General features: G+C 40.5%; 1 protein-coding gene across 1 annotated transcript in view; it reads left to right on the forward strand.

The window, feature by feature from the left end:
- LOC133423582 (sodium/hydrogen exchanger 9-like) overlaps positions 1-21,429 on the forward strand; it is a 112,147-nt gene that overhangs the window by 50,984 nt on the left and 39,734 nt on the right. The window contains exons 8-12 of the mRNA XM_061713810.1: positions 4,567-4,672; positions 9,527-9,615; positions 12,013-12,126; positions 15,453-15,564; positions 16,868-17,021. Of these exons, the coding sequence (XP_061569794.1) occupies positions 4,567-4,672; positions 9,527-9,615; positions 12,013-12,126; positions 15,453-15,564; positions 16,868-17,021 (575 nt within the window). The remainder of the gene's footprint in view (positions 1-4,566; positions 4,673-9,526; positions 9,616-12,012; positions 12,127-15,452; positions 15,565-16,867; positions 17,022-21,429) is intronic.

Raw genomic sequence — 21,429 nt, forward strand, 5'->3', positions numbered from 1 at the left:
AAAATCGGATATTTGCCTGCAGTCTGAACGGGGGCTTAGGGACTACAAGTCTTAATAACCAGGGTTCCTTTTAACAAACCATGGTTTACTATAGAACTTAGGAAATCTGCTTTAAACAAAAACAAGCTTTATAAAAGGCATTTTCAAAGTCCTAGTCCTTTAAATTGTGCTACATACAAAAATTATAGGAATAAATACAACCATCTTATTAGAAATAAATAAATGATCTATGGAAAATATTGAAAGAATTACTCAACAAGATAAAAAAATCATCTATTCCAGCCCAGTCTACATTTCAGGATGGCGCATAAGATAACAGAGCATACACAAATTGCTAATAAATTCAATGATTTCTTTATAAATGTGGGTCCACGTCTTGCAAAACATCTTAAAAATGTTCATGGTTCTTCTAACTATAAATGAAGGTTATCCCTCTTTAAAGAAGACCTATTATGAAAAACATAGGAACATACAACGACATAGTTATGCTGATTCTTTAATAAAATGTCTTTATATTTGTCTCAAATCTTAACCCTCTTTATGAGGGTGACACTTCCATTATAGATAAAATGTATTTAAAAATGGTTTTCGAAAATGAAAGGACACATGAGTCTATCTTTCTTGAACAGTTAATTTAATTACTGATACTTATTAAAATATAAATTTTGTTAAGGAAATCTATTAATTTTGAGATAAATAAGGGTCGCCCCCAATTACTTTTTTAAGGTCGTTGCCCTATTAATGTAGGTTTAAAAACACTAAAATACCTTTGTTTTAAGTTTTCACATATATGCACACTACATTCCAAATGTTTGGAAAATGGCCAAATATATCTTTATTTTAAGTATTTTAAGAAATAGGCCTTATACATCATTGACCCAGAACTGTAATTCAGGCTTAAAGGAGACATATTATGGCATTTAATGTATATTTTAAACAGGCCTTGAATGTCTTAAAAACAATCTAATCTAATCTGTGGCTCATTTTCAGGGCGGTGGGGGCTATGATAATGAGGCTCTGCTCTGATTGGCTGCTTGAATGACGTGTAGGAGGGGAGGAGACGAAGCGTCGCTCCGTAGCAAAGCGTGTCCACGGTTCTGCGTTAAATCGACGCGTACCCTACGCCGTAGGCTCCGGGGGAGAGCTGGCTCTCCCGGCTCTCCCCCGGAGCCTACGGGTTCGGATCCCCTCGACGGGCTGGTCCGTGAGCAGCTCCGGCAGCTCCGTACGCGGCGCCGGGGCTCCGGAGCTAAGCTAAATACTTAGCCCATGCAAGATCATAGGCTACTCATAGACAAATATAAATTACATTAAAAAAAACGGAACTTACCGCTGACTTGTGTCAGTTGTCGGGTCCGTGCTGTGGGATCTGATCCTTTTATGAGGGTAAATGTCGATGCAAAACCTCATCTTAACTCTCCCTCGTTGCTCAAACGGCCAGCGCTGCTGAACAATGGCGGAGCTCGAGCGGCTGGCAGAGCTGGTGGTGGGCGTGGTTTCAGCAGCGGAGTAGACCGAGGGCAGAGCGATGGATAAAACATGTTTTATCCATCGCTCTGACCGAGGGGTGGTGTGCATTTTGGTGACGTAAAGAAAATGCACAAATCACAACGGCCCGTGGAAACCACATGACACTGTCACTGGGGGACTCTGTAAGGGTGGGGGCGAGCAGACCTTTCAGATTTTCATGGGATATCATCTTCTCTGTGTTGGCAGGCTGACGGGAGACCACTTTATATATGTTAAAACAAGAAAAAACGTGTTTTTCATAATAGGTCCCCCTTTAAAGATCCCAGGGAGTCGTTTGCACCATGTCATAACTGCATGCGAGAGTCCGATTATCACGTTGAGCTGCGTGACATCGGATGCTCTCTGTCCACACTGAAACTGTTAAACTCGCAGCCAGTTAGGACAGTCCAATACAAAAAAAATAAAGCAATGGAATTGATTTTGTCGCTGAAGCTTGTTCGCATTGCATGGAACACGCTTTAATAGTGTACGCAGCTGGCTCTTCTGCCTGGAGCGGCTCATTTTAGAATTCCTACCGGGCCCTGAATGCATCTCCTCGTTCTCCTGCGCGTGTGAAACAAAACACTGGGGAGGTGTCAGGTTTCTCCCAGCAAGGGCACGTGTGAGTGACGTCATCACGCAGTCCGGGCTCGGAGCTCCGGGAGCGCGCCCCCTCCCCTTTCTCTTCCCCAACTCAGAACTGCAGTTTGCGCGTTCACGTGTCTGAGACAGGCTGAGACAGGGTGGCAATGATTCATTCGACATAAATATTCATAGAAAATCCCATATTGGAAGGACTTTATTGTAATTCACACAATATTTTCACATTACAGTAAACAATATATGTACGAAGTCACATGTCAATAAAATAATTTTATGGCAAAGTCATAGCTTTTTACGTTATTAGTTGGTATTTTCAAAAAAGAGAGTGGCAGAGTTCTTCAAAAATAATATGTTCCAGTGTATGATTTTTTCGTCATGCCAAAAGGTCTCTGAATCTGGCATTTAATTTTCCTTACACAAAATCTTTGATTTTTAATTAATATTTTTCCAGAAATACAGAGTGACATAAAAATGCCAATTCCTTTCAAGCAATGACCACGATACACGACACGGTCAACAAGGAACCTACTGACAATCATATATGTCGATTTCATTAAGATTGGATGAACGAAACAGCAATTGCAGCACATAATTTGATGAAAAATGTATACCTGACCAAAAGGTGGCGCTATGGAGTTCATCCAAGATTGTCATATCCACTTGTTCAGAATGGAAGCCTGATTACATGAATTGATTTTGGGTTGATTCTGACCAATTATGTTTAAGTTACAACAACTTTTATCTTCATGGCGAGACCCCGAAATTTGACAACCTCCAACGGCAACGCCCTTTGACACAAACTTACAGTTTTCTCTGTCACTCATTGTCAATGCCTTACCTATTATCTCACCAACTTTGAGATCAAGAAACTGATCTCGTTTGGAGCACAGATGCAAACTAGAAGACATGACAATTCCTGGTGCCAACAGGTGGCGCTACAACCGATCCTGAATATTCCACCATAGATGGGTTCAGGCTCAGCCTACAATCATGCACATACGTTTTCAACCACATCAAATCATGTATTGCTGAATTACAGCCAATTGATGTTTGATGGCGAAGCTTAAAAATGACCTCAAACTTCGCCGGATCACTACGGTCACGCCCTCTGGCAGAAACTTAAAAGCTTCGCAATTTAGCGTCGGCCATGTGTCTAGATTGTACAAACCAAGTTGTGAGCCAATTCGATAAAATCTCTAGGAGGAGTTCGTTAAAGTACGAGGCCTAGAAATGATCAGAATTCATGAAAAATGACATTTTCTGTTCAAAATGCCGGACTTCCTGTGTAACTTAGACCATGGGTCCAAAAGACTTTTTTGTAGCTCTTTGTCTAATATAATACTCACATAAAGGTCATTGCTGTAAGTCAAACCATATTATGGGGCTCGTCAAAAAACATAAAATAGGTGGCGCTATAGAGCCCATTCTTGTGGACCCATGCCTGTCGCCCATAAAATACGTAATTTTACGCGACTCTGGAAGCGTGTGCAAAATTTGGTGAGTTTTCGAGCATTTTAAGGCCTCCAAAAAGGCAATTTATTTACGGCGAGAATAATAATAATAATAATAATAATAATAATAATAATAATAAACATCACAGATACAATAGGGTCCTCGCACTTTCAGTGCTCGGGCCCTAATAATAAACATCACAGATACAATAGGGTCCTCGCACTTTCAGTGCTCGGGCCCTAATAAGTAAGTAAGTAAAAAAAAAATACACTATGTATGTAATATGTACAATGACCAGTTCAGGGTCATTATCCATCTAGACTTGGAAGCGCCGTCCTATCAGTTTTGTAGCATTTCCTGTTTAGTCATAAAACTGTGAAGTTGTACAACTAGAAATATGTTTGTGCACGAAAGCATAGCTATTTGCATATAAAACAGTATTTCCACCAACAGCTTACTGTGACAGAGTTCACTGTCACATTACTAGTGAAATTGTCTGTTTATGTCTTATCTTCCCATTCCGACCCAGTTTCACTTCCCCATATCAGACAGGCAGTTCTCCAAGAATGTTTACGTACGGTCTGATGAGTGTCTGAGGTGCACACACTCATCACGACTTCTTTCTCTGTAAATAACTGTTTGCGTGGAGGAAAAGGCGTTGGCATAGTCTTTGTGATTATATGTATCCTTTAAGCATCTGGTTCCAGGTCTGAAGTAATGTTGCACGGTGTAAATGGCTTCAGGAACTTGGATATGGAAAATAAATACAAAATCAAAGTCAGGGAGCAGGAACAGAGATGTTCAGATTACTGAGATACTTTTATAGTGTATTTGTTCTTATTTGCAGACACATTCCTGCAGTATCTCTCTAGTGAAGCAAGCATGTGAAGAGGAATGTGCATGTACAGATTTATATTGCTGATGCAGCGTCAATCTCGGCTTCCCATGAAGTCATCAAAATTTCATGCTTATCTCCTTGTACTTCTTTAACTCTCTTCTCACCTCACGAAATTCACCCGGCTGCGTGAGAATCCCCTGCTGGAAACATCAGTCTTCCTGCTGCTGTCCTGGAGCAGCTTCCTCTCAGCTGAAGCCAGCGGCCTCTCAGGTGAACACCCTGTGATTTATGATATTTGTTTGTCCGCGTCCGTATCAGTATTCTGGGTGGCCGGGAGGTCAGGCTGAATACAAATCCTGTTAGTGAATATCTGCCCTCACTCCCTCAGGCATCACTTCTCAACTGCATACACTGACTTGCATACTGGCCCTCAACATCACACGGGCGGATGTTCGCCTGGCGAGCTCCGCCACTGCTTGGAGGCGACTGTGCCGTGACTCAAACATAACATGCCGGGAGCAATGTGCGTGCATTCTTCTTATGTGCAGACATGACCAGCTGCTTGTACAAAATAGATTCCACTTCTTTCTGTCAACTACAAATCTGTTTATCTAAGACATACTTCACTCAAATATCTTTGAATCATATCAAGTCAATAATGCACAAGAAAGCATTTTGCAGTCTTCCCTAGAAATGTAGACGACATGAACCCGCCTCTGTTTGAACATGTTGGTCAACACTGATAGCTCGGCATTCTTGCTCACAGTGGAAGCACAAAAGTGTGCTGAATAAACACTTGCGTTCATGAGGATAAAGTTGTTTAAAAAATAAAAATGAAAGAAATAGTCCCTTCTCCCCTTGTGTGTCTGCCTTAGTGTGTAGGCTTAAAGCAGGAAACAAGTTGATTAAAAACTATCTCCGGGCTGCATGGATGAGGCCAGACTATTGGCCCTTTTCCACTAGTACCTACTCTGCGCGCTTCTACTCACCACGCCCCCGTCTTGCGCTTTTCCACTACGGGCCGAGACAGGTAAAGGCTGGCCAAGTAGATCCTTTTTTCTGTACTTTTTCTGCCAAGGTTCTGAGCGTGCTGAGTCAGCCCTGTATCTGACGTCATCACAATACACGCCACCGATTGGTCGGGGGTCGGGGCCGTCAGACGTTTGAATCAGGAAGTGGGAGTCAGCGCTCGCGGCTCGCGGCTTCCTCATTTTATCCGACTGGCAATGGCAGCGCAAAAGTCTGTTTGGTGATCCAACTCTGAGGTGCAGATGTTCATAAACCTGGTGGCTGACGAGAGAATTAAAAAGGGATCTAGACGGGCGATAAGGAACGACAAGATCTACCTAGGAGCTCTGTCACTTCATAGCTGGTGATTTATGGTTCCACGTTACACCAACGCAGAGCCTACGGCGTATGGTACGCGGCGACGCGCACCGCACGCCGTAGGCTACGCTGTCGATTTAACGCGGAACCATAATTCAGGCTTTATTTCTCATCAGCGCCGACGAACAAAATAAAAAAAAGAAAAGAAACGTTGCCGCTTGAAGCTTCTTTCATTCTCATTTTTTAACTTGATATCAAACACAAGCCACAGACCCAGCAGCACATCTATCATCTCCTCCAGGTTCTACATCTTTAGTGTTGTTGTCTTCTCTGTTTAGATCACACAATCAAATACGTCACAGCAGCTTCACTCCAACCCGCCCACTTCTCACCTGGGTGTCGAAAAACAAACGAGGACAAAGCGGGACGAGGCGTGACGAGCCGTCCCGAGTCGGGGCGCGCTGAGTAGGTACTAGTCGAAAAGGTCCATATCAAACCTCACCTTGCTCTTAATCGAGAGGGACATCGCCATTGATAAGAGCAAAGTGATTGAAAGGTTTACGGCATTGAAGAACCGGCTGATGGTGCTATGATGAGGCCACACACATACTGTAAATAGTTCGGATTTGAAAAAGTTTTAAAATTAAAATTTTTCATTTTGGATCGTTCAGGTGTATAATATTTTTTGTTGTGGTTCTCTGCCCACCGTTGGATGAAACCATCATTGGTAAGCTGTCATAATAATAATGATTTCTGATAACATTGTCGTAATGCTGAATATATGGCCTTTCCTATATTGTTTGTTGCTGTTTGACCGCCATGTTGCTCGGTCATTGTGTTAAATCCATGTCGTCGCACATTCTAAACTGTTGTCGTGTAGGTTGAGCATGTGGGTCTGAATTGTGCTACTCGGCTGTATTGAATCCGACATCACTGGATGTCATTTGATTTTTATCTCCAGTTTGATACCTATATCTTAAAGTCTGCATTAGGCTTATAATTTGGTTTGACATAACGACTGGAAAAATCCATGGTGCTGAAACCTCATTTGAATCGTTTCGTGACGTGACCGTGTCGCCTGCGTGCTGTGGTTGTGTGTCAGAAGGGCTGATCTGTGGCTTTTTTTTTTTTTTTAGCGATTATGTTTTAACGGGGATGTTTAGGCCACAAGGGCTCATCAAGAATGCTTCGCCCCCCCTGGGCTGGGACCCCTGCTCCGTCCCTGGAAGAAATTGGATCTCGTGAGAAAAACAACATTAAAATAGGAATTTTTTTTTGAATATTTAGTCTCTTCTTTTGCCTCTTAATGTTTTCCCTGGCTATTATGATGTACTGTTGAAATATTCATGCAAGGCACATGTTCAAGAATTAGTATTGTTGTCCCTTTTGCCCTGGATGTGTCAGAGGGATAGCACTCATCGGTTGCGCTCCCTCTTGCTTGTACAGTAAGTGCTCACGGCTGTGGAGGAAGATACAATTTATTTTTTTAGATTTTTTTTTAATGAAATAGCTTGACCTTTGTCTACTGGACCCAGATGCACTTTGTATAAAGCGCACCATTCTTCTAAAATGCTGCTGGAATGCTGTCCTGTGTGGGAATCTTACCACAGCAAAACCCGCAGGCAGACTGCTGGTTCTCAGAGCCGTATGATGCGAAGACTTGCCTATTTCCAGCTGAATTTGAACATATCTGCCCATCCCATAAAATCCTTCATTTTGATTCAGAACCTGCATACTTACAAGGATGTTATGCTGATGATTAGTCAGTCACTTTATCATCTTTTATGCTTCACTTCTGGTGAAGCAGGACCTCGTGCAGAAAGCCCTTAGAGGGCTGGAAGTCCTTCCTTGTTTCATAGAGTAACTGAGACTCTGCCTCTGTCTCTGTTAATTGCTCGAGTTTAGTGAGGTTGTACCTAATGACCCTTAACATGGAGCCAGCCATGCCATTATTAATCTTGTGGCCCTCACAGCTCGTAATTATGGGATACATCTAATCTGTTGCCAAATTCCCTCTGCGGAAGAGACTTTGTGTGGATGGTGGATTACGTGTTATCTATGTCAGTGTTATGTAAACCAAGGAGGAGGTTAAAACCGATGGAAACTAAATGAGATCTGCTGTGCTTTTGTTGAAGAGCAGTGGAAAGGACACCGTTAAATGAGGATTCCTGGAGCTAACAGTAAAGGAGGGTGCAGGTCAGCGTCATGATGCGTTGGCAGATTTTAAAGATAGAGTAATGCACCGGCTTAATTTAGCCACAGGTGCTCTGTTCCCCCTGCTACTGCACATTTTGCTCCTTTAACAACAGCCACCTGCAGTAGTAATATCATCTTTTTTTTTCCACTTACATGATTCTCTCTCTCAACGCAGGTGGAGCAAAATATAAAATTTAATCTGTGCAACAAGCATGTTCTGAGAGGCAGTGACCCACCTTTCATGCTTTTTGCTCTAGGCCTGTGATGCAGTCAGCCTCCTCTGTAACAGCGTGGGGCTCTAATCGCTCCCTCCACCTCGTCTCCTCTCTCCACGGAGCTGCCGTTTTTCTCCCAACCCTGCTCGATATGTCCTCTGCCTTTTATTAATTTCTGCTCCTTCACAACTATTGTTACAACAACATTCTTTAGGATGTATTTTTTCCCCTGTCTTATTTTCCCTGGTGTAGAAAAGGAAATAAAAAAAGAAAGAAAGAAAGCAAAAAAAAGAAACCCAGAACATCTGAGGTGGTTTGGAGAGCGATATTTTATTTGAACCATTTGTTCAGCTGGAAGTGACTGGAACCAGGGCAGTGGGTGTAACCGGGGTTGGGCTGTTCTCATCTGATTTAAATACACTAGGGGGGTTTAATTACAGCCTTGGACCTTGAGAGAGGTGCTTACATACAAGATGTTGCTGATATTACAACAAAAGTCATTTTTTCTCCTTGGTGGTTTGAACCGAACAGTCCGACAAAGATTCTTTTCACAAATCCCTTTCCCATGATGTAAGACCCAAAACACACATGTGGTATGTACAGTACACATTTAACCAGTTTTACACACTCTGTACTAGGGCTGGGCGATATGGACCAAAAGTCATATCTCGATATTTTCTAGTTAAATGGCGATACTCTATATATATCTCGATATTTTTTCTGTGCCTTAATTGGGGTTTCCCCCAAAGCATTATAGCATAGCATCTCTGTTAGCTTCATTTTTTTCTGAGGCAAACCCTTAAAAAAAATGACAGTCAGTTTTAATACAAAGCCTCGTGCCAAATGTCACACAGGTTCCTTTATTAACAGAGGTCTGCACAATATCAAAATGTATAAAACAAATGAAATAAAAATAAACTGCCTGCATATATAGAATAAAAATGCTTCTTGAATAAAATAAAACAAATATCCCTTTCCTGCATAACAATTAAATTAAAATACACTGTGCAATTAATACAATGTAGACAGTAACAGGCAGACTTTTCCACTGAGGTTGACAGTTGTGCAAATAACAAAACATTTGTGCAAATCACAAATAAAACATTCAAGTCAATTTGTCACAAAATAAGCTATATCAAAATCATTAAAAAAAAAAAATGTAAAAAAAAAAAAAATATATATATATTTTTAAATCGATATAAACGATATTGTCTCGTACCATATCGTGTTTGAAAATATATCGATATATATTAAAATCTCGATATATCGCCCAGCCCTACTCTGTACTAATAAAACAATGTTTATACCACTTGCAGTTACATTGGAGGCCTTTCCTGCTTTAGAAGCGTGATTAACATCCCCCGCACTTTTTTCTTTGTTCTTTCAGGTATTGTGGCCGTGCTGTTTTGTGGCCTGAGCCAGGCGAGATACACAAGTCTCAACTTGTCCCCCGAGGGCAGGACAAGAAGCAAGCAGGTGAGTTTACATAGTTTACTGTCATTTCTTCATACTGCCGTTCGATGGCAGCGTGTGCAGCCAGTTTTTCGTTGCCGTCAGTGTTCTGCTGATGCAGTTTAGTGGGTGTCTGTGTGGGAGACCAGTCTCCAGCTATCTGCTTAAAAGGCTGAGCACAGATGGAGTCCAGCACCCCGCCACACTGTGCCGGTAAAACCTCGCAGAGGAGCCAATAAGTTAAGAGTGCGCACATATATTCATCTATGCATTTATTATTCATTATAACGGCAACAGTGCGACTGTTTATCACAGAAAAATCCCCCTCAAAGGCTGCACGGTCAAAGCCTTTGCCTGTAAATTGGACTGGCTGTGGAATAATGAATGCATGTGTGGTGCAGTGTGTTTACTTGTCAGAATGGCCCTATCTACAGTTTTATGATTTACATGCAGCTCAAATGAAAAGGTGACTTAGACAAAGACACTAGTTCAATACTGAGTAGGACAAATTTTCAGCAGCATCTCTTGCCTATGTGATATGAAGCTCCTCTGGGAGAATACACGTTCACAGCTTTTTATAATATCTTTAAACCAAAGCTCTTTCTTTTCATGAAAAACACAGATTAATAAATCACAGTGAAATTAGTATGACTTTCTTAATCAATATTTATAAACATCCCATATGAATAAATGCCTCATTGCTGCTCTTCAGCTTTCATTTTTAGTTAAAGTACACGACTTCCAAGTTCTGTGGTTTGGTTTGGATCATTACAAGTTTGAGGTAATGAGTTGTAAATTTCCTCCATCAGGAAGTGTCTGTCTCGTGTCTTTTTCTTGATGTATAGAACTGCATTTTTATTCTTAACACGTTTGAGACCCACCGGATTTCAAATAAAATACTCTCATGTGAAAAAGATGACAAAACAATTCTTCTGTGAAATTCCATCTGATCATTGCCTGGAGCTGCAGATATCTGCAGCTGCTGCCTCAAAGAGAAAAAACATCAGCAACAGATTTGTCATGTTTGTTCAAATCTAAGCCTGTTTACCCATCTCAGTGAGGATCAGAGCCTCTTACTTCCATCCTCCTTGTCAGAAACACATAAGCATGCTCACATGTATACACACGTAGGTTGCAACAAATCTCCATGTGTTGACTTTGAGTCACATGTTTGTTCATTTCAGACTTGATGAAATTAAAACCCATTGAACTGAGGCTGATCACACACGGGACAACTTAAGACCCAACTTTGAGCCCAAATCCTAAAACACGTGGTGTCAGTACGATTATTTTACTGCTCCTGATTGAATTTGAGCTTCAATGATCCAGAATTATAAATTGGGCTGTTCGATCAATCGATTTTAAATCGTATCCGCGATTATGTAATTAGAACGATGTTAAAACGTGAAAATCGTAAAATCGATTTTTATTTTTATTTATTTTTTTTATTTATTTTTTATTTACCTTGTCTGCACACATATTAATGATTGATGGAAATACCTCTCAATACCTGCGACAAGTGCCCCATCGGAGAGGCTCTTTAGTGTAGGAGGGGGCGTTGTAACATGCCACCGGGCATCCCTCAAGCCAGATGCGGTAGACCGGCTCGTGTTCCTTGCAAAAAACTTGCAAATGTGAACAGCAAATGTAATGACTGACATTACACACCTCTACCTCCTTCATGGGTTGCATAATTATTTAGCATGCAAAGACCCAGTTTAGTTTAATTAGAAAAATGTCTTGTTTTATTTAATTGGAAATATAACTTACTGTATGTTTGCAAGTGCTGATTTTCTGATTTTTTTTTTCAGAGATAAAACTTTATATTTTATTATATTTTTTAAAACTTTTTTTCAACTTATTTTACAGAGTTTTGCACTTTATTCATTCATTTTTGGTTTAATAAGAGCAAAGTTTGCACTTAAAGCCCAATGGGGCAAATGTTCAATAAAAAAACAGCATATTTGAAATCATTTCTTTGCCTTTTGTCAATTCACAAAATAATCGTAATCGTAATCGAAAATCGGATTTTGAGAGAAAAAAATCGAGATTTTATTTTTGGGCAAAATCGAACAGCCCTAATTATAAATATCCCATTTTTGGGGTCTTATTTGTCACCATATTCCTACCTCCTGCCACTTAAGTGGTTCTGAGACCTGGACCAGGAAAGAGCTGGTGCTACTTCGGACCAAGTGTGTTCTTTAGCTGAGGTGCTGGCTCTGCTTCGTACTTTACCCCTTGACACATTGCTTCGCTGTCGCCCAATAAAGGGAAGCAGGACCACCACAAACCGATTTATCCTCCCACTGATATACAATCAGACACGTGCCTAACAAGTTTACACCAGTTCTGAGCCAAACCCGCCATCTCTGTGATGACCCTGTCTATCATGATCTGCTCTATCCCTTTTGTCATTTGCAGCTCTTTGAAGTCTTCACCTTCCTGGGGGAGATTTTCATCTTCAGCTACATGGGATGTATGTTGTTGATGTTTCACCACCATGGCTTCAGCCCTCTCTTCATTTCCGGGGCAGTTGTATCCTTTCCTGCTGCATGATGGAGCATGTTTACCCCCCATGTTTACTGTGCAGAGGCACAAGTCAGAATCTGCTGTATTCCAGTTTTTCTCCTTTAGCTTTGGCCGAAGTCCAGGTCTAAACTCTGGCTCTCCTGCAGCACTGCCTTTTGTTCAGTCTTAGAAAATAAAAAAATTAAAAAGACCCTTAAAATGAACTGCTTCCAGATGAAGAGCTGCTCCAACATCATTTATAGCCAGCCTCATAAGCACAACATCCCTGCAGATTCACTTCCCACTGTACATCTTCTTTAAGGAACGCCCGAAAAGACACTTCGAAATGGGCCGTTCATTATTTTACTGCTGCTTGTTTTCCATTCCCTGAAAACGCTCAGTGGAATAAAAAATGCCTGCTGTTTGAATTAAGCTTACAGTACTTCCATTACCACTGGATTAGAGGCTGTATTACCGTTGCAGTTGAGGATTATATCCTGCAAGTTCAAGAAAGAGGTCCTGTTTGAATAAGATTGCTGGTATATTTGACTTATTTCCATTTAAAAAGTGGAAACTAATCAACTAAGGTTTTTATGTCCACAAAATCATCCATTACATTGTCAATTTTCCACATTATGTTGCCTGCTTTATTGAACTTGGTTATTATTTTCTGACGATCTTTTTGGTAAATAATTGATACAGAATGAATACACTGAATTCAAAAGGGTTCAAATATACTGAACTATTACCGTGCATTCTGTAAAAAGTCAACAGCTTCTCAATGATACGCGCCAAAGTTATGCTTTTGTAAACAGAGCTGCTTTTGTAATTGTCAGCTCTTCTTGATGAAGGAAATAAATGAGTAGTAAAAGACATTTGGCTGCCCATTGTACAGTTGTCCTTTTCTGAGAGCTGGCACGCCGGCGGTCTGTGCCAGAGAAGAGACCCCGGTGGCGGCACTCCAAGGAGCTGTTCTTTCACAGTCCGCTGCCCAGATGGCCGGCAATTATTATTACAATCCATCTTCCAGCACAGGGGTTGGAGAAGCCAGAGAAAGCGTCGGCCAAGCAGATTCCCTTTCCAGTGCTCTTATGTTTACTCTTATAGGCTACCAATGGGGAGGGCAGATTTGATCCGATTTGTACTCAATTGTGCTTGCGTGACAAAAGTCCATAAAACTCTATAGAAACAGGAAGAAATGGAGGTCACCGTCGTCTTGTAGGGCCCTAAAAGTGGCCATAAAAATGAAATAACCCTGGCGATTCCACCCTGTTAATAGCTCTTTGGTTATTCTGTGGATTTAATCGCTGTAGTTTGCAGCCTTCACCGGTGACAGCGGAGACGGGCTTTATTGGAAATGAGGCTCGGATGAAAGTGCTTAATTACCTCCATTCAAATAGCTTAGAGGCCTTTGATAAAGAGAGATTACTGCTTTTTGGAGCAGGATATTGCTTTTGAAAATCCATAGGGTGCATAAGATCTAATATTGACTGCAGGTATGAGGGAACTCTGTTTTAGTAATAGCCCTGTCAGATCCCAGGTCCCCGGCCCGAGATATTGGTGCCTTTTATTATTATTTAATGCATCATATTTGGATTTATCCTGAGAATAACTGGAATCTAGTCTTTTTGGGATATTATAACGATGGTGCATGTCTCCGTAAGTGACTCTTATGCATCATGGCCAACACTCTTCCAGGATGGGCGTCTTTACTCCAGAGTCACTGTGGGTGCCATTAACACGAGCCAACAGCAACCACAGGCTGCATTCAGGTGTAAATTAGCTGAGGAGGTTCTTTGAGAAGACAGTAATTTGGTCTCAAAGTGTGACGAAGCATGTTAAGTGTATCCAGGATGGCAGGAATGTCCATGGTAATTGTCCAGCTATCGTCTCCGTTACTACTGCCCTGGACACTTAGCATTCAGTCCCATCCTGTGTGAGACATCAAAGTGTGTGTGGAGGGCAACGACAGCTGGCAGTGCTTGATTGGCTTCTTGCCTCGGCATGGTGCCAAGCTGCTGCGCTTGCATCCTAAACACTCAATCAGATGAAGGCTAATATTAATGTGGCCCTGAAGGGAAAAGCAACATTAGATGGAAAATCAGTTCAAAAGACATCGAATAAAACACAACAGGACAGTAAACATATTTACATAAAGGAAGAGAGAATAAAAACATAAACATAAAGACAAAAACACAGCACTGAATCAAACAACATGACATTATTTTAAATTAAAATTATCTGTTTGGCTGTTGCTATCTGAAACATTGGGATTTTTTTATTTTTTTAGAATAATGTTGTGTTTTCTGTTTTTGCACTGTAATAGCCTGTATCTGTTGTGTTTTGTGAAATTATGTTATTTTCTCCTTTTTACTGTGTTCTTTGCATTTTAGGGTTACTGACAGAGGTGGACAGAGTACTCGACCCCAGTACTTGAGTAAGAGTACAAATACTACTGGTCAAAATTTACTCCGTTACAAGTAAAAGTAGCTCAGTCAAAATATTACTCGAGTAAGAGTAGAAAAGTACTTGCTTTTAAAGGTACTTAAGTATCCAAAAGTAAATGCTTTTAAATTTACTTTAAGTAAAAGTAAGAGTAAGAGTAAATTTCTTATATTCCACATCAGTAAATTACTATATTTTTTTATTTTAATTTAATTTTAATTTAATTTAATTTTTTAATTTTGTCTGTGGTTTGTCTGTGCCCTCGTTTTTTACTCGGTCGAACTCAAACATTGAGTTAAGATATGGCCAAGGATTTTGTGAAAGTCCCTGCTCCGAGTCCGGCTCATTATCAGACTCAGACGACTCAGCGGATTGTCTTTCTTCTCCTGACGCAGGCGTAGCCATTGTTGCAGCTCTGTCTTGACTTGTTGCGGCTCTGTCTTGACAAACGCAGGCTACTTTGGCGGTATCGTTTTGAGGAGGCTTGACGTATTTCCGCTTTACGTACATCCCAGTGGAGAGCGTGCACTGTGATAGGTCTCCTCCTTTAACAAAAACAGCTTGTGTCCAATAGGATTTTAGGGAAGAAGAAAAAAGAGCAGACCTGAAAGTAACGAGTACTTTTTAGCCTTCCTAGAAATTTACTCGAGTAAACGTAAAAATATTTGTCTTGGAAATGTATTCAAAGTAAGAGTAATAAGTACCAAAGAAATCTAATACTCAAGTAAAGTACAAATCCTCTGGATATGTACTTAAGTACAGTACTCAAGTAAATTTACTCCGTTACTGTCCACCACTGGTTACTGATACATTTAAGGGAGAAATCGTTGGAGAAAAAAAGTGCACATCAACATTTCATTGTGTTTTAGTCTTAAATATGTCTTCTCCTTAATCTGCACGTGGTACAGATATCCATTTTTATTTCAAGAGCATGCAACATCTACCCTGTATCTTTTCTGCTGAATCTGGGACGTACAAACAAGATATCTTACGCCTTCCAGCACTTCATGATGTTTGCAGGTACTATTTTCTTCAACTCTTACCATTTGATATTCATTATTAAAGAATCAATTGTTAAAAAGATGGTTAAGCTAACCACAAAACATTTGAGAGCATTAGGTCTGTTTCCCACGGATGCATCTGGACAGTTTGGAAGTGTGACCCTCAGATTCATTATCTTGCTCTTTGAGCTCTTCCTAAACAGTTTTGGTGTTAGTGTAAGGTAGGGGTGTTATCTTGAAGATGGAGACTGTCTGGCTGTCTGTTTAGGCACAGTGGGTGGTAAGTGGCCAAATAATATAGCATGAGAATGCCAAGGTGTAGATTGTTTGTTTGATTTTTACTGCCCTTACCCTTTTTTTGAAATAGCAACTGATTGGTGTATTTTTATTTCTAGCATTTCTCCCTCTTTATGGCTGTATTTGTTGCTGGCGGAGTGATGAATGCTGGATAAGTGATGTTATTACTGCAAGAGGTTCAAAGAATGAAAACTTTTCTCCCTGATTTATTTTATGATTATTCCATTCTCTTTACTGCCTGCAGCCAACAGTATGAGTGAGGATGCAGAGAGAATACATTCCCTGTGGGACAATTGTGAATCAATGTGTATACGTGTGAAGTCAGGAAGACTAATTCAAAGATTGGCTTCTACCGTAGGTCTTATAATAAATCACTATGCCTGCTATTTAAACCTTTTCTTCTTTTTTTTGCGTTAATCAATATAATCAGAATGTTTGATGTTCATGCAATTCACTTTCAGCTTGTTCTGTATTTTCAGCTTTTATTTTGAAAGGGAGAGCACATAAAGGATCATCAAACTGTTGTATCTGAGAGCGATAACTCACCCCCTGAAGAGAGTCATGATGCAGGAGAAGGGTATTTGATGCAGAGTGATAGTGCCACAGCAGCATGTTTCTCTGCTTGCCTGACCTACTTTACCTCTTATATAAGAAGGCTTCTTTTTAAAAAAGCCCTTGTCTTGCTTTTTTCAAAATTCCTCCACCACCACCCTCACAGCCATCACCTCCACTATCTGTTTCACATACCAGTACAGCATTTGCTGCATGAATTGGCTTTGGCTTTTAGCATTATGTCACCATTGTACAGCAATCCAGAAGTTTGTTTTAGGGGTATCTGGTGGACAGCAAGTGGTCGGTCAGTGATAGTGATCGTGAGGACGTGATCCGTTATCCTTGCACAGAGCTTTTAAGTGGATTACTTTCTGTTGCCTCCTTCATATAATTGGATGTGAGATGTTTGTTTGGTGGTTTGATTGATTAGTTCACTCTTGCTGCTTTCTCAGAAATGGTTTCTCTGCCCTCAGGTTTGAGAGGAGCTGTTGCATTTAGCCTGGCTGTAAGAGACACGTCAACGGGAGCGAGGTGCAACATCCTCACCACCACTCTGCTGCTGGTCGCCTTCACCGTCTGGGTGCTGGGTGCCGCTGCGGATCCCCTGGTGCACCGTCTGGACATCAGGTCAGTGTTTGTCAAGCAACACAAGGCATGTTAATGCATCTTCCCGTTACCTGTATGTTTCAGTCTCACAGGGAAACGTGGTTCTCACACATATTCAACTCTCTCATGCAACATGCCTCTTTTCAAGGTTTCCTCTGCATGTTCTGCTTCTCCCTCCTCGTTGTGCTGCTCAGCCCTGCAGGCAGTGTGTGATTGTTTGTGTATGTGTGTGTGTGTGTGTGTGTGTGTGTGTGTGTGTACATATGTGGTCCAGCTCTGCCCTCCATTAGTGACTTACACAGCTGGTGCACAGAGCAAAGCAAATCTACAGGTCCCTGAATGCTTGTTATAAAGGAGATAACGCAGAAAAGCAGCACGGTGTACTATAAGCATTAATGCATGCGTACGGAAAAGTGAATGTGTTGCCGTGTAATGAGAGCACACATTGTGACTGCTAATTTGGCTGCTAAAGTCTGGGCCCCAATCTGTGATTTAAGTGGACGATAATGATTAAGGAGGATAGAGGAAGCAGGAAGGATACAAAGCTGTAATGAGTTATTTATCTTAATAAAGTTTAATCTATGGCTGATGTCACTGTGGTGTAACCGACTCACACCTTCTTTGAAAGCAATTTGTTTTGTATCTGTTAGTAAAGCTTGACTCCTAAATCAGAAAAACACAAAGCTACTTTAATCAAATCTTGCGTTTATTTGAGAGGAATACATGTAAAATGATCAAAACAAAGAACACAAGACAGTGATGACTATCTTTATCATACACAGTATAAACATGTCAACAATAGCAACATAAATGGATGTTAAGAAACCTAATTCAAAACAATTATATTCAAGAAATTGATTGAACAAGAAAATAAATGTGAAGATTCTGAAAAAAGGGTGAAATGCAGTAATATACAAAAGTTGGCATCCTTTCTTTAAACCCTATGCTTTTTATGTGAAAAAACTATAAAAATCATCTGATCGTAGTTAGTCTTAGACGTTAGGCAACTACAACCTGAGATTCACAAAATAAAAGATTTTTTTTACCATTCCATTATTTATTATTGAAGCCATATGGACAATACTAAGTATCCCCATAATTCAAAAACCTGTAGCTCAGGCTCTAGCTGCAATAACTTTAAGTTGTTATTTCTTTTTCGACCTTATCAGCCTCTGTCATTGTTTGGAGGAATTGTTGCACATTCTTCTTTACAACGTTGCATCAGGACTTTGGGGGATTCATTTATGCACACCTCTCTCAAGGTCTCTCTTCAGCATTTCAACCTGGATTCATTCGAGTTTTTATTTATTTTTAAAAATATTTATATCCCGTTTTTTTCCCATTTTATTACCCAGTGCTCCTACCCAACTCAGTCCTGGGCTTTGCTCCTTCTATTAGACTTGTAGTTCTCGAGACTGGTCTTGGTCTCAAGACTGGTCTCGACGACAGAATCTTGTGATCATCAGTTCTTCCTCTTGTTAATGTACAGTTTTTTAAACTATTTGTATTTTGCATTTGATTTAATGTTTCGCTGCATCTGCATGTGTGTCTGTATTTAATTACAGTTTTGTGTTTTTATAACGGCCTTGTTTGAATAAATATATGGCATCATTGGCTTTTGAATAATATTTGCATATCGTTGTGATTGATTAAGCATCAGGTCTATGCAATTTCAGTGATGCTGATATACAGTGTAATTCGGCTGCTATAATGGTAAATAATGCAAGTTCAAGTTGATAATTGTGTGTATTTTTAATATTTAAAATTCTCGTTTCATCTACAAATGAAGTACAATTTAAATCAGTAACATTTACTATTCATCAGACTTTTCTGAGGTGGAGGAGGGTGTTGGAGGCTGGTTATTTTGCTATATGACTTTGGGACTAGTTAATAGTTTTGTCAATCCTTAAAAGCACTCGAGTAAATCATCATAGTGTAGAAATAGCGGTAGTGCAGTCGCCACACATATTTGATCTCAGCCAACATTTATAGTGAGTTCAACATAAGACATCCACTGTCTCTGTGTTATTGTGCTGCAGTTGAAAACAACCTCTTATGTTTACTAAGCAGCTGAACCAGGACGGTGCTGATGTTCTACAGCTCATGCAAGATGACTAAATAATAGGGGTGTAACAATATATCGTGCCACGAAATTTTGCGATACAAAAACGTCACAATACGTGTCGTGGAGGTGACAAAGTGTATCGCGATATTGGGTTATTAATATTAATCTATTTTAGTTCAGTTTGTGGAAAATGGTTAGCCTGGCTTTCTCTTTAAAACTTAAACAGTTATAAAGCATTACAAACTGGAACAATAGGGCAAACGCACAGTATTGTTTTGTATTTTGTGTCTTTCAAATAAAAGACAATTTTTTCCAGTCATATGTTCCTCATTCAAGGTTGTTAAAAAAAAATACTGCTATAATATCGTATCATATCGTTATCGTGACCTCAATATCGTGTATTGTACCGTATCGTGAGATTAGTGTATCGTTACACCCCTACTAAATAACTAGGTTTATTTTTGGTCTCGGTCTTGAGCTGAACTGGTCTTGGTCTTGTCTTGGTCTTGACACTCTCTGGTCTTGGTAGTGTCTTGATCTCGGTTTAGGCGGTCTTGACTACAAGTCTACCCTCTACCAACCCCGGGACGGCCCTGCGCTGAGCTTAAGTCCCCTCCTTACTTGACAGTGAGCAGGCCGCTTCTTTTTCACGTTATTCCGGCCAGATCCTCCCCACCCCATCTGGCGCCCCGGTTGGCCAGAGGGGGCATGTATAGCCCAGGACTGCTGCATGTTTTTGTGAGAGTAGCTCACATTGCTACCCAAGGTAACACGGGGAGAACATGCAAACTCCACACAGAAAGGCCCTTTCACCAAACCCACCCAGGGTGTGGGCACTGAAGTCATGGGGGAACTTAACACACACTCAGCACCCGCAGCATCAACGGCAGGAATTGAACCCAGGACCTTCTGGTAGATGGCTGCACTGTCAGACACCGTGCCCCTTCATTTGGGTTTTTATAAGGCATTCTGATTTCTATTTGCAGCTGTGCTTCAGATTGTTGTCCTATTGAAAAGCCCCGTTTTGAGCTTTAGCTGTCATACAGATGGCTTCAGATTTGGCTTTAGAATACTCTGGAATACAGAGGAGTGAATGACTAACTCAATCACTGTAATGAGTCCAGATCTTGTGGCTGTAAAGGATCTCAAATCATCACCCCTCTCCGACATGCTTGACAGAGGGTATGATGTGTTTCTGCTGAATTCTGTGTTTGATTTCTGCCAAATATGGCACTGGGCACTCAGACCAAACAATTTGACTTTAAGTATATCTGTAGCCTCTGTGTATGTGTTGTTGTATTTGTATGACCATTGTAACCCCTGACTGCTGTAGACCTGGTCAACTGCCACAATGTCTGTTTTAATGTAGGTTATCAGCAGCACCTGGCTGCAACTTCCCCTTTCAAATCCTTTGTGTAGTAAGGGGGTACTTAGTATTACCCATCTGATTTTTTTTGATTTTTTTTTAATTTTGGTTCATTTTTGTTAAATAGCGAAAAACTGCTTTGTGAAAAAATGTGTATGTTCTTATTTATTTCATGTTGTTTGTGTTTGCCCAGTTGTAAGACCTAGGATCAGACAGTAGGATCAAATGATCTTTATTACCAATTTACACAAAACAATAATAGGAATTTAAATAGGTGTACCGACTTTTGCACATGACTGACACATAACATAGAGAGACGATCATGCATGCTAATTACAACAATAAGGTGATGCCAATACTTTGCAAAATAGAAATTCCTGTGCAAGTCTCTGGGATCATCAAAGCTGAGTGGCTCTGACTTAGCCAGCACACCTGTACTTGTGAGCCAAAAAACTTCTGCCTGATGGTCTGAGACTTCGCTGTCTCCAAGAGCTGGAGCAATTTACATAAAGAGCCAAAATTGAAACACCCACTCCAAAAGGAAGAAAACACAGACAACAAAGTAATTTGTGAAATCAAGCAGAACCAGGATCTGCTCTCTTGTTAATGAATTTCAGATTGGGTTTGGTAATTCAATCAAGTTGTTTGTTTGAACTTTTACAGCCAACTTAGCTTCATTTCGCTATTGTGAGGCACACAAGAACCAGTATCTGTGTGCAATCCTCCCCGGTATAGGATCTATGACCACAAACTGTCTTTTCTTTGGTTACTTTTCTCTTCTTTGTCGTTTCAGAAACTTGATCTTATCGTTTTAGGACTGAGCTGTATAATGTCTGAGATTACATCCTGCGATTTCCAACTTCTTGTGAAATCTGTTAGAAATAAATATTAATATGGTTTGTCATTTTTGTGGTCTGTATTTCCTAATAATGTGTAGCTTTACAGTTACACTGCTTATGCTGCAGTGGCTGCTGACCGGCCGGTTATCCTGTTTTCCA

Source organism: Cololabis saira, chromosome 22 (genome assembly GCF_033807715.1).
Source record: "Cololabis saira isolate AMF1-May2022 chromosome 22, fColSai1.1, whole genome shotgun sequence".
Classification (NCBI taxonomy): domain Eukaryota; kingdom Metazoa; phylum Chordata; class Actinopteri; order Beloniformes; family Belonidae; genus Cololabis; species Cololabis saira.